General features: G+C 41.6%; 1 protein-coding gene and 1 long non-coding RNA gene across 5 annotated transcripts in view; one reads left to right on the forward strand and one right to left on the reverse strand.

Moving 5' to 3' along the window:
• The window catches only part of GUCA1A (guanylate cyclase activator 1A), a 101,402-nt gene that overhangs the window by 74,243 nt on the left and 14,355 nt on the right, over positions 1 to 12,804 (forward strand). For 3 of the 4 annotated variants that reach the window (XM_072642093.1, XM_072642092.1, XM_072642094.1), the window contains one exon: positions 12,363 to 12,582. In XM_072642093.1, coding sequence (XP_072498194.1) covers positions 12,382 to 12,582 — 201 coding nt within the window. In that variant the 5' untranslated portion in view covers positions 12,363 to 12,381. Of the gene's footprint in view, positions 1 to 8,847; positions 9,006 to 12,362; positions 12,583 to 12,804 lie in introns of those variants that run through there. The other variant, XM_072642095.1, reaches the window with a different exon arrangement.
• On the reverse strand, positions 3,831 to 8,321 carry LOC140526138 (uncharacterized). The gene is made up of 2 exons (XR_011974254.1): positions 7,907 to 8,321; positions 3,831 to 5,014 (listed from the first exon to the last, which is right to left on the reverse strand). It is a non-coding gene; the product is annotated as an uncharacterized lncRNA (long non-coding RNA).

A 12,804-nucleotide genomic window follows, 5' to 3' on the forward strand; every position in this document is an offset into this window, starting at 1 on the left:
GTAGAGGCTCTCAAAGCTTTTTAGTCTTGGACTCCCTTTACATTCTTAAAAATTATTGAGGACCCCTCTTCCCCAAAGCTTTTGTTTGTGTGGGTTATAGCTCAGCCTACAGGCAACAAATATTTATTAATTTTTATGTTAATTATTCATTCAATTTTTTATTTAGCACAGTGTCATGTACTGTGTTAAGCATTGCGAATATAAATACAAGTAAAAAGAAAGACTGAACCTACCCCCCAAGGAGCTTACATTCCAATGAGGAATGACAGATTTTAAAAAGAAGCTGAAAGGGGGGAAGGTGCTATTGATAGTTACCATAGTAGAATGAAAATAATTTTGACCTCATGGACCCCCTGAAAGGATTTTAAGACCCCCAGCAGTCTCTGGACTACATTTTGAGAACTGCTGGATTAGTTGATTTCTAGTCCATTGGACAGTTGACTTCAACCCTAAATTCTATGATCTTATGATCCTGTCTCCTAGATAATGAGTAATCCTCGGCCATACTAAAGGAGAAGGAACATACAACTTCTGTTGGAGGGTGGTGTTGATAATCTCTTCCACCAAATCCAAAGGTCCTCTCCCTCTTTTTTTTGAGGGGGAGAGGACTGCCTTTCCATCCTGTCCCCTCTGTCTCCCAGAAACCAGGATAGAAAAATTTTAGAAAATAAAAAAGGGGTATTCATGGTGTATGCATGGGGAAGAGGAAGCAATTAACCTTTGACAGTGACCAGAGTCCCTAAATATTGCCTGGTATCTAAGCTTCAGAGGAAGTGTTGCCCAACAAGTTTCATGCAAGTCAACCATTATTTCCTGGGTTCCACCCCTAAGTTCAGATTGGCTGAGTTATTTAGTGAGACTGAACTTCTAAAGTCTAGGGACAAGACTGAATTTTGTGGGGAGAATTATGGTGGAAAGAACATTGCAGTTGGAGTTAAAAGATCCATGTTCATGAGGAAGAATGGTCCTCTACCACTTGTATTCTGTGTGACTTTGGGCAAGTCATTTCCGTTCTTTGGGCATGGGTCATCTGTAAAGTGAGAATCATATTAAATTCCTTCCAGCTCTACATTCTGTTATGATTTGAGATTCTGCAGGAGGGGAAAACGTATACATGATTAAGTTGCTGAAAAGTTTGATCAGGTCTCCCCTGGTCTTTTCTCTTTAGGAGAAAGATAGCAGCAGCATAGAGTTGGCAGCCTGAATGATGTTTTTACCCAGAGGAGAGTTTGAAGTCCATAGTTCATGTATCGGAGCTGGAAGGGACCTTAGAAGCCATTTAGTACAACCCCCTCATTAAAACAACAAAAATTAGACAAAATTAAGGCCCAAGGTAACACAGGTAGAAAATGTCAGAGGTGGACCCAGGTCTTTAGGTTCACAAATCCAGTACTTTTCACATCATACCATACTGAGAGTGGTCTGGAAGTTGGTCAGCATCTGGAATCTAATTCTTTTTTGGGGGGGGGAACAAGAAATAGGGACTGAAGTAATTGTCCCTATAGATTTTCTTCTCCTCACTTGGTAATCCATGATTTGGTAGATGGAGGTGGATGGAAATAGGATGAGAATGGAAGGGGGAAGAGGAGGATGGAGGGAAAAAGACCCATTTCTCAGAAACTAATATACTAGACTTTAATTAAAAGCTATCTTCCTCTTATGACTACTTTGACTAGATGTGCCTCTCTCTGGCATTTCAGGCCCCTTGAGACTGAGTAGGACAAACCCAGAGGCCAGATGGACAGGGGGTTGTGAGAAGATCTCTGAGTTCTACAGTTTCAAAGTTGGAAGGCATACAACAGTGGTCTAAGCCTTTGGAAAACTGCCCAGTGGACTGGCCACCTGATGGCTCTGTTGTGCCAGGCATCTGTCCTTCTTCTGACCAGGACACAATCCCATGCCAGCCTAGCCACCTGCCCCACCTTTTCTCTTCCACTGGCAGCTGTTCAGCCTTGTGGATTCTCTTACTCTGGTGTGGAATCTGTCCCAGAAAGGATTTCTGAGCAGAGAGAAAACAGCTGGAGGAAACCACAAGGTTTCAGTGCTTCACTATGAGATTCCAGCCCTTTGGGAAAAAAATAACCTTAGAAAATCAGTATACATTTCTTCCCCTTTACTTGCTCCCCAAGCCTGAGAGGGGATGTGGGCTAGAGAGATAAAAAGTTGAATCTTGTGCTATTAAACTCAAGATTTCTATAGGTTCCCTTCATACTCTCAGCAGAATAAGTAAGGAGTTAATTAAATCTGACTGTAACCATATTACTGGTTCTGAGGACCTCTTCTAATTAGAGAATCCCAGGCATTCTGAGGGAAAAGGGATTTCACAGGCTAGCTAGTCCAATCTTTCCTTGACCAGGAATCCCCTCTACAATATCCACAACAAGTGGTCATCCAACCTTTGCTTCAATAATTCCAATGATGAAGAACTCACTGCCTTCCAAGGTAACCCACTGCACTCCAGAGAACATGGCCCATCTCTTAAGTCTCTAGCTCTAACCACACCATTAAATCTCTCCCAAATAGATCCAGTTTTGCTACAGACCCCTTAGTTCCCTCCCTAACTCCCTAAATATCACCCTACTTGATTGGCAAACCTTGCTAAAACTTCTGTATTGTTCAGTCATTTCATGACCCTTTGGGGTTTTCTTGGCAAAGATACTGGAGTTGTTTGCCATTTCCTTCTCCAGCTCATTACAGGTGAGGGAACTAAGGCAAACAGGGTTAAATAACTTGCCCAGGGTCACAGCTAGTAAGTGTCTCAGGCCAGATTTGAACTCAGGAAGATGAGTCTTCCTGACTCCAGGAACACCACTGTATCCATTGTGTTACCTAGCTGCATTTAGGACAAAAGTCTTCACTTTACCATGACAGTTAAAAAGCTATGACTGAATCTTGTATAAAGTATAATCAGTCTTTGAGGTCAATGCCCTGTCTCACTCCAGGTCTTCCCCATTTTAGATAGAGGTCACGGAATGGGACACTGGTCACCTGAAGAGGGGAGGGATTATGACCATGGTGGAAGCAGGGCACAGTAGAAGAAGCTGGGGCCAGAAGACAAAAGTGACCACAAGAGTCTGCCATTTGCCTTCAGCTAGACTAGGACAAAGATGTCTGTACTTTGAGGTATCTCTTTCCCCTAGTTGCACTGAGTCAGTGATGCAACAAAGGGCTGATGAAAGTGCGTGTATGTTAAAACATGGACATCCCATGAAGAAGAATCTGTCCCAGGGGATTCTAGGTACTGCTTTTTTTATCTCCAATAAGGCACTTAGTATAATATTAAGGCCTCCTGATGTAACGGAAAAAGCTCTGTGTTTGGAGTCAGAAGACCTGGGTTCAGATCTTACCTTTTCCACTTACTACTTCTATGACCCTGGGCTCTTGCCATTCAACTTTTTAATGGCCTTGTCTGCAAAATGAAGGGGTTGGATTATATGTGAGCTCTGAACCTGGGGTCTTAATACATAATAGGAATTCAGTATTAACTTCTATAGGCAGCTAGTGGTACAATGAGTAGAGCAATTGGCCTGGATTCAAGAATCCTACCTTAGACATTTACTAGCTGTTTGAGCCTAGGCAAGTCACTTTAACTCTGTCTGACTCAGTTTCCTCAACTGTAAAATTTGGATAATAATAGCAACTGACCTCACAGGGTTGTAGAGAAGATAAGATATATGTAAAAACACTTATCATAGTGCCCGGCACATAGTAGGTACTTCATAAATGCTTGTCCCCTTTTCCTTCCCCTATTGAATTGGTCATAGATAGACAGTTATTAATAGTGGAAGGGGGCATATGAATAACTAGGAAAACACCTTATCAAATTCTTCTCAGATGCAAAACCTGATGCTTTATTTCTTAACAGAAGGCACATATTTTCTATCAGAAGAAGAGAACACAGTGATCTCTCCAAAATAGCTTAATCACATGCTTATATAGTTGTTCACAACTTGTGTCTGAAACATTCTGTTTAGGTTACCTCCTTACTCAGCACTCACAGGTTGGATCACTTGCTAAAGGGCAAGTACTTCTCCAAGGTTCTGGAGTAGTCTGTGAAAGTCTGCACTCCTAGCTCATGGACCCCAATCAGTGTGTTTCCCTTTAACAGTAAGGCAGTAGATAAAATTAAGCAAACACATTTACTAAGATGGCATAATAAGAATAGTCACTATAAAACATTTCCCCCCATAAAACTGGGGTACACTGTCCCACAACTACAATTCCTATGTTATGTGGAAAGATGGCTCCCAAGTTTAGCATATAATGATAGAGGTTTAAGAGATCAAAGACAATCTATACCTCTAGTACTGAATGTCCTCCCATTCTTGTGGAGTCCTCACGTAGCTTGCCTATGGATGTAGCAGCTCTGCTTGGTGGGTTGCTCAGCTGAGATCCCAGGGTTTGCTTTTTTCCATTTTTGTTTGCCATGCCTAGTATCTCGTGAATCCATAGTCCACTCTCTTCTCAGAGTTTACATTCCTTGATCCTTGAGCCTTATACTCATATCTGTTGGGAGAATATGTGTCTTCTCTCTCAGTTATCTGTCAAACTCTCTCAAATTAACTTTTCAACAGCTGAATGAGTTGCCTCTTACTCGGTGAGCAGCTTCTCTGCTAGATGCCATGGCCAATTGGAAGTGGTGATGGACAGAAATCCCCTTCTTCTCTCTTGCTGACCCCTGGTAGAGGCACAGGACTCATGTTCCACCCAGCTGCTCCTGGAGCTGTGTGTCGGCTCCATGGTTGACACCTCTTCTATAAAGTCTCCTTTCACTGCACCAGGCTGCCTCTCAAGTAAATGATTAAAACTATTTCTGCCATGATGCACTATTACCAAAGCTGAAAGATCCCCTTTTGGAACATGTAGTTAAAAACCAAATGAGCACATAGCTATGAATAAAGGCCTTCCCAGCAGTTCTGATGGAGAATGAAGGCATAGAATTTAAAGACTCTCCCTAACATAGGACTTCTCTAGATCTTGGTGAATAGGCAGACTCCTTCCTTGGCATCTGAATCTGTGGAGAGAGAAAAATGGAACAATTTTAAAAAGGCTTTCAATCATCTGAGGAGCTGATTTCCAGGCATTTGGAGGGATTAGTTGTTCAGCAAAGAGAAGGACTGGTATATACAACCCAATATTCTTAACTTTTTGAGGTGTGCGTTCATCCTTCATTGCTGAAGAAGACCATGCCACCAGAGAAATAATGACATGACTTGCACTTGACTTTGTTTTGAGTGAGGGAGGGCTGTGCAGGTCACCAGCCTCACTTCTCCTCCAGAGCCATCTGAATCCAGTGACCAGATATTCATCAGGATGATTGGAGATGACCCAGGATGAGGCAATTGAGGTTAAGTGACTTGCCCAAGGTCACACAGCTAGTGAGTGTCAAGTGTCTGAGGTGAGATTTGAACTCAGGTCCTTCCAACTCCTGCGTTGGTGCTGTATCCACTGCACCACCTAGCTGCCCCACACTTTTTGAGGTAGCAAATTACCAGAAGATTGTTCCTATTATGTACATATATTCCTACTATGTGCTGCGCATTGTACTAAGTACTTTACAGATACCACCTCATTTGATCCTCACAACCATAGTGCTAATATTTTCATTTTACAATGGAGGAAACTGAGGCACAGAGAAGCTAAATGACTTGCCCAGGGTCACATAGCTAGTGTGTGAGGTTAGATTTGAACTCAGGTCTTTCTAACTGCAGGCCCTATGCTTTAGTCACTTTTTTTACCTAGTGCTTGGGACTGGGGATTAGCTGAACAAATGGTGGCATTGTGAATAAAAAGTAATATTGTACTGTTAAAAGCAGTTAAGGAATTAGATGAACCTGGGAAGATTTTTATGATTTGATATAGAGTGAAGTAAGCAGAACCAGGAGAGCACTATAAACAATGACTACACTAATACAGATGAAAATAACTCACTTAGCAGGTTAACTCTGATTAATTTAATGACCTATCTTGGTCGTAGATGACAGGTAATGAAACTGCCAGAAAGGTCCAAGTATGATAGATCTAGAGCTGCAGGCGCCTTAGAGATGATCCAGCTAACCTCTCATTTTACATATGAAGATACTGAAGCCCAGAAACTTTTAAGTGACTTGCACATAAGGGTCAGAGGGAGGATTTGAACCTAAGTCCTATGACTCCAAAACCGGTGCTTTTCTCATTTCCCTCCTCTGTAGTAGGATGAAAGATAACAGCTACAGAATATTACAAATGCTGCCAGATGTGTTTATTTTGTGATGTTTTGTGTGATTGCTTTTTCTTTCTATGGTATAAATGAAGGTTCTATGGAAAGTGGTATATATTAGGAAATGACTGTGATATACAAAAAGGGCAAAAATAAAACTTTACTTTCTCTCCTCCGCCCCCTGTGTGTGTATCTGTCTGTCTTTCTTCCTCTTTTTTCTTTTTTCTTCCTTCCTTCCTTTCTTTCTCCCTTGCTTCCTTCCTTCTTTCCTTCCTTCTTTCCTTCCTTCCTTCCTTCCTTCCTTCCTTCCTTCCTTCCTTCCTTCCTTCCTTCCTACTTCCTTCCTTCCTTCCTTCCTCCCTTCCTTTCTTTCTTCTTAGTTTCTAAGAAAGTTGGATTGATATTGTTCATGATGATGTTATGGTTAAATATTCCCAAAATTAACAACGTACAGAAAACTTCCAGATCCTTGAACTACTGCCCAGGCAGGGAGTATGGAAGAAAATACCAATATACAGAGGCATATCACAAAGAACTTGGGTTAAGAAGTATTGATCTGATATCCATTCTCCTTCTTTCAAACTAGACTTCACCCCAGGCAGATAAACCTAAATATGTCTTCTGTTTAATGTTTTCTAGAAAGAAGAGATTACCCCAAACTCACATCACTCAATACCCTCTTATTAGCCTCCATCTCTCATAAAATCATAAAAATGAAATTTTGAAAAGGGCTTTAGAGATCACCTTGTCCTGGAACCTGCCTCATGTAGGAGCCTCTTTTATAACATCCCTGTGGGGTGAAGTGGTGGGGGGTGATAATGTTTAACATAAAATTTTGGAATAATCTCTTTGTTCTCTCTGAAGCAAACTCAGAGAATGCCTCTTCCTATGTCAGCAAAAGCCAGCCAAGACCGACTCTGCATTCCCTGGGAGACCTTTAACCTAAGACACTATCTTGAATAATGGGACTTTCCTTTATATCTTATTATCTATAGACACATACTATGTTATGGCATATTAATGGTAAAGAAAATATAGACATCTTAGGTCGTAATTTCAATTGAAACTTTGTTCACCCTTTCCTGTGTCAGCTATTTCGAGTACCTGTTTAGGACAGGAAGCCTGGTGGAATTTTCTTATTGTATGTCACAGAGACATATGTTTACACAGCCTGGAATCGCAAGGCCCAACTGACATTGCTTTGTTAATTGTCTTGTCTTACTAAATTTATGATTTGTTCAACTAGGAGAGTTCCTTTCTCACGGCAAAATGTATATAAGCCAGAAGATTTCTGCACTGAGTAGCCAGAACATTTCTGGCTCCATAATGCATTATGTTTCCGTTGTCTTTAATAGGGAATTGATCAATTAATTAATTAAATCATAAAATGTATGCATTTAGCCTGTTGCCTTTTTTTAACCAAGTTTTCAGGTCAACAGGGGAAAGGGGGGAGTTGAATCTTTTGGGTCTTTGAATACTTTCAGTGATGGGGAACTTTCAACCTCACATGGTAACCTGTTCTATTGTTAGATAGCTCTAATGTTCCTTCTGATATTAAGCCAAGATCTCCCTTCCTACAATGTCTACTCCTTGTTCCTAGTTCTTTCCCCTGAAGCTACATAGAAAAATCTATTCATAGCATGAGTAGACTTTCAGCAGCCACCCAGTCCAACCTATCCCCCAGGAAGAATTCCTACTTCAACATACCTGACAAGTAGCAATCCAGCTTCTGCCCAAAGATCCCCAAGAAGGGTATGAGCTATTGTACTTTTAGAGAGATTTAATTGTTAGGGAATTTTCCCCTGGCATTGAGCTTACATCTCTTAGTGTTTCTCATGCATTGCTCCGTATTCTAGCCTCTGGGATAAACAGGGCAAATCTGATCCTTCCACCATGTGAGAACCCTTTAAATAATCAAGCCTCTTGGGGTTTACTCTTTTCAGATCCACATCCCTAGTTTCTTTCACCAATTCTCCCAATGGTGTGGTCTCAAGGCCTCCCACCCTCCTGGTTGCCCTTCCCTGGATTCTCTCCAGCTTCTTAATGTGTGTCCTCAACTGTGAGATCTGGAACTGCACATGGCACTTCAGATGCGATCTTGGCAGGGGAGTTTAGGCCAGGACTGTCACCCCTAGTCTCCTTACACTCCTTCCATATTAAAACCCTTTAAATATTCAAAGATAGAGATCACCTTCCCCCAGCCCCCCACTCCCTCATTCTTCTCTCTGATCTGAAGTAATGATTAGCTCTCTCTTCAATAAGTAGTTTTGGAGCATCTGACAGAAATTCAACTGAGCGCCAGGCTCTGGGAGGAATACAGAAACTGGGAAACGCCTCTGCTTCAGAGAACTGAGGGTGGAATTGGGGAAATAGATTTACACAAGTGAAACAATAAGGGAAAGATGTAGGCAGGGGTAGGAAAGGACCTAGAGTTGTGTGTAGAGTGCAGACAGTTAAGTGCTACCCAATTCAGAGTAAGGTGAGAACTATGTGGGTTGGAGTAGTCAGATGTGTCATTCAGCAGAGCAGATAAAATTCAAAGGATTGATAGGATTTGGCTAGTAACATTCATATAGTTTCCTCCCTCTCTCCCTTCCTTCCTTCCTTCCTTCCTTCCTTCCTTCCTTCCTTCCTTCCTTCCTTCCTTCCTTCCTTCCTTCCTTCCTTCCTTCCTTCCCTTACTCCCTCTCTTTCCCTCCCTCCCTCCCTCACTTCCATTTATTTCTAACACTTGCCTTGTCCTGAGAGGAAGTATGGTGTGTTGAATAGTTAGTGGGGCTTGGTGTCAAGAATATCTGTGTGTTAGGTAATTTTTTTCAGCTGTGTCTAACTCTTTGTGGCCCTATTTGAGATTTTCTTGGCAAAGACACTGAAATGGTTTGCTATTTCCTTCTCCAGCTCTGTTTACAGATGAGAAAATTGAGGAAAACAGGGTTAAGTGACTTGCCCAGGGTCACACAGCTAGGAAATCTCGGAGCCCAGATTTGAACTCCTCAGGAAGATGAGCCTTCCTGACTCTCTAGGCCCAAGGTACTGCACCACCTAGCTTCCCTGTCAAGAATACCTACTTAGGTTCAGATGCTACTTGTTCTATCCATGATGCTGTGCAAATCACCTAGAGTCTCTGAACCTCATTTTCCTTATCTGTAAGAATGGAAATAACAATAGCACCTGCCACACAGTGTTGGGAGGATCAAATGAGACAATATATAGAAAGCATATTGTACACCTGCAAGAGCTAGTTAAAAAGGAGCGATGATTATGAACTACTTTATAAGGTTGATTTTTAGTTTCCTAATTTATAAGATAATTTAAATGATAATTATCATTATAAATGGCATTTATATAGGAAGTATTATTACCCCATTTACATAAGAGGAACTGAGGCACAGAGAGGTTAATGGTTTCATAGTGTAAGATAGATAAACAGAGCACACAGGAGGGCTGCTAGCACAGGTTCACTCTTGGTTTGGTCAGACAGGAAAGACACGAAGAAGGGGTTAATAATGTTATTTTATTCTAGTCTAATTGTATCAGAAGAGGATTGCTGATAATGGGAGAAGAATTCCTACAGCATTCCCTAGTTGCCCTTCTCACAGTGGTTTTCAAGAAGGGGGGGCAACTACCCCTACGTCTTGATGAGGTTAATCCAGACGGGTATAACTTGATCCCCTTGAACCTTGGTGGGGGCCAGTTGAGGCACACAGAGCATTCTAGCTTGTACATTCAACCTTAAGTTTCCCCATTCACTGGCCAATGACCACCTGCTTTATAGGGTGTTGACCTGAAAACTTTGTTAAGAAAAGGCAACATGGCTAAATGCATACATTTTATGATTTAATTAATTAATTGATCAATTCCCTATTAAAGACAACGGTAACATAATGCATTATGGAGCCAGAAATGTTCTGGCTATCCAGTGCAGAAATCTTTTGGCTTATATACATTTTGCCATGAGGAGGAAAATCATAAATTCAGTAAGACAAGACAATTGACAAAGCAATGTCAATCAAATGTTGAGATATCAAGCTGGGTAAACATATGTCTTGGTGACAAGGAAGGAAATCCCACCACAGATAATTGACACAGGAAGGGGCAAACAATGTTCAATAGAGATTATGACCCAAGATGTCTATTTTTTCTTTACCATTATTCAAGATATGTCATAACATAGTATGTGTCTATAGATAATAAGATACAAAGGAAAGACCCATTATTCAAGATATGTCATAGGTTAAAGGTCTCCAAGGAATGCAGAGTCAGCTTTGGCTGGCTTTTGCTGACATAGGAAGAGGCATTCCCTGAGCTTACTTCAGAGAGAACAAAGAGATTATTCCAAAATTTTATATTAAACATTATCAAGGGCATCGGACAAAGAAGGCATAATTCTAGCAATAGCCTCACAAGTTGACATCACCTCATCCCTATATCTCACTGCGCAGTTGCAGTGGATGTTTATATTACGTACCACTCTATAACTCTGTGCAAGTGTGGTGGAAGTGTTTTGAACCATAACTGTGGGAACTCATATCTAATACCTGGGAACAAGAGATTGTTATGGCTATGAATCCTAGGAAATTGAACTCTAAGAAATAATAGCAAAAATTCACTTTACACACACACTAAAATCCACCTTACTTATATTAAAATTCATCTTATATACACACAACTAGTAAATGTTGAAGGCAGAATTAGAGCCTGGTCTTCCTGACTTCAAGTCTAGCACCAGAAGCTTAGACAGTCTCTAAGGTACTTTCTGGCTCTAAATTCTACGAAAATTGAGGATCAAATTAGGTGATGCGAGGGAAAGTACTTTGTAAATGATAAAGGACTCCAAAACTATAATTATTATTATAATATATCGTGTCCTTTGATTTGTATAGACAGGGAGGAAGAGGAAGTGAGAAAAAGTGTGTGTATATGGGATGGGAGGGGGAGTGAGAAGCAAACTGCATTGAAAAAGTAATTAAATTGAAAAAGAGGAATGGAAAATAGGATCTGGATTCAAATTTTGACTCTGTCACTTAATACTTATATAACCCGAGAGAGGGGATTTGCTAGGGTTGTTTTTGTATAGTTGTATTCTCCTCTTTGTGACCCTGTGGACCTAACTAGGTTTTCTTGGCAAACTGGAATGCTTTACCATTTTTTTCTCCAGCAGATTAAGGCAACTGGAAGTTAAATGGCTTTCTGATGAACAAACCTAGTAAATGTCTGAGGCTAGATTTGCACTCAAGTCTTCCCAACTAAAGGTCCAAGCGGGCGTGGGGAACCTTTGGCCTCTAGGTCTTTGGGTGCGGCCTTTTGACTGAGTCCACGTTTTACAGAACAAATCCTTTATTAAGGGGATTGGCCCAATGCCTTATCCACTGCGCCACCTAGCTGCCCTTGCTTTTAAGGAGGATTTTTACATTCTAACAGGCCCTACACTCTGACCAGTGTTAAATCCAAGTTCAAGGACAAACCTGATTTCAGCTGCCCTCAGTTCTGGGACAAGAAACAAGACATTATCAACCTGCCCAGAGCTCAGACGGAGCAGCTGGGGGTCACCCTAAAGGGAGCTGCTGCCAAGATCTTCTGGTTCCATTTTCTCTTCTGGCCACCCTGTCCCATCCCAGCAAGAGGGGATTAGGAGATTATTCTCTGTTAAGAAAATCTGGGCACCTATTCTCTGAGGGTTTTAATCCCTGGTACTCCCTTCTGGCACCTTCTTTCTATTTTTACCTGATCTCCCTCAGGGTGTCAGTCCCATTGGCTACTCAAGGATTTAGTGAGGACTTTTAACACCTTGCTGTATGGACAGTGGGGGGTGTGGGGGTTGTCAGACGATAATGGGATAGGTCTGAACTATTCTGAGCCTGGGGGAGGACAGAAAAGAAAGCCAGGCACTAGATGTGAGAATTAAGGATGTGTTAGCTGTACATGCCTTCCTCCTTCCCTTCAGTCGCTTTCTTTTTCTCTGTCTCTCCCCTGGATGATTTAAGCAGTCATCCATCTCCTTCACTACTCTGTCCAGAAATTCCTGTGTGTTTGCTGCACAAAAGAGAAAATTTGAGTTTGTGTGAATGTGTGTATTAGCTTAAAAAAGACTGCATGTCCCATTGAAAAGGAGAAACGGAGCAAGTTTTGACCCTAACCTCAACCTTTCCATTACCAACACAAGCAAAACCTCGGGAGAGAAGATGGGGAATGTCATGGAAGGGAAGACCGTGGAGGAGCTGAGCAGCACCGAGTGCCACCAATGGTACAAAAAGTTCATGACAGAGTGCCCATCTGGCCAGCTGACTCTGTATGAGTTCAGACAATTCTTTGGTTTAAAAAACCTGAGTCCCTCGGCTAGCCAGTATGTGGAGCAGATGTTTGAGACATTCGACTTCAACAAGGTGAGTGGGGACAAAGGAAGTCAAGGTGTCTTGGAAGGCAAGTTGTAGTGTCATAGGAGGAGCAAATCACTTCATCCCTCTGGGCCTCAGTTTGTCCCTCTGTAAAAAAAGGGGGTTGGAATAGATGACTTCTAAGATCTAAATCTATTATCTTAGCAATGGTAGGAAAGCTTAGAAATCATAAGATCAAATTCTAGAGATGGAGGAGGCCTCAGAAGCCAC

The sequence above is a fragment of the Notamacropus eugenii genome, chromosome 2, assembly GCF_028372415.1.
Source record: "Notamacropus eugenii isolate mMacEug1 chromosome 2, mMacEug1.pri_v2, whole genome shotgun sequence".
Classification (NCBI taxonomy): domain Eukaryota; kingdom Metazoa; phylum Chordata; class Mammalia; order Diprotodontia; family Macropodidae; genus Notamacropus; species Notamacropus eugenii.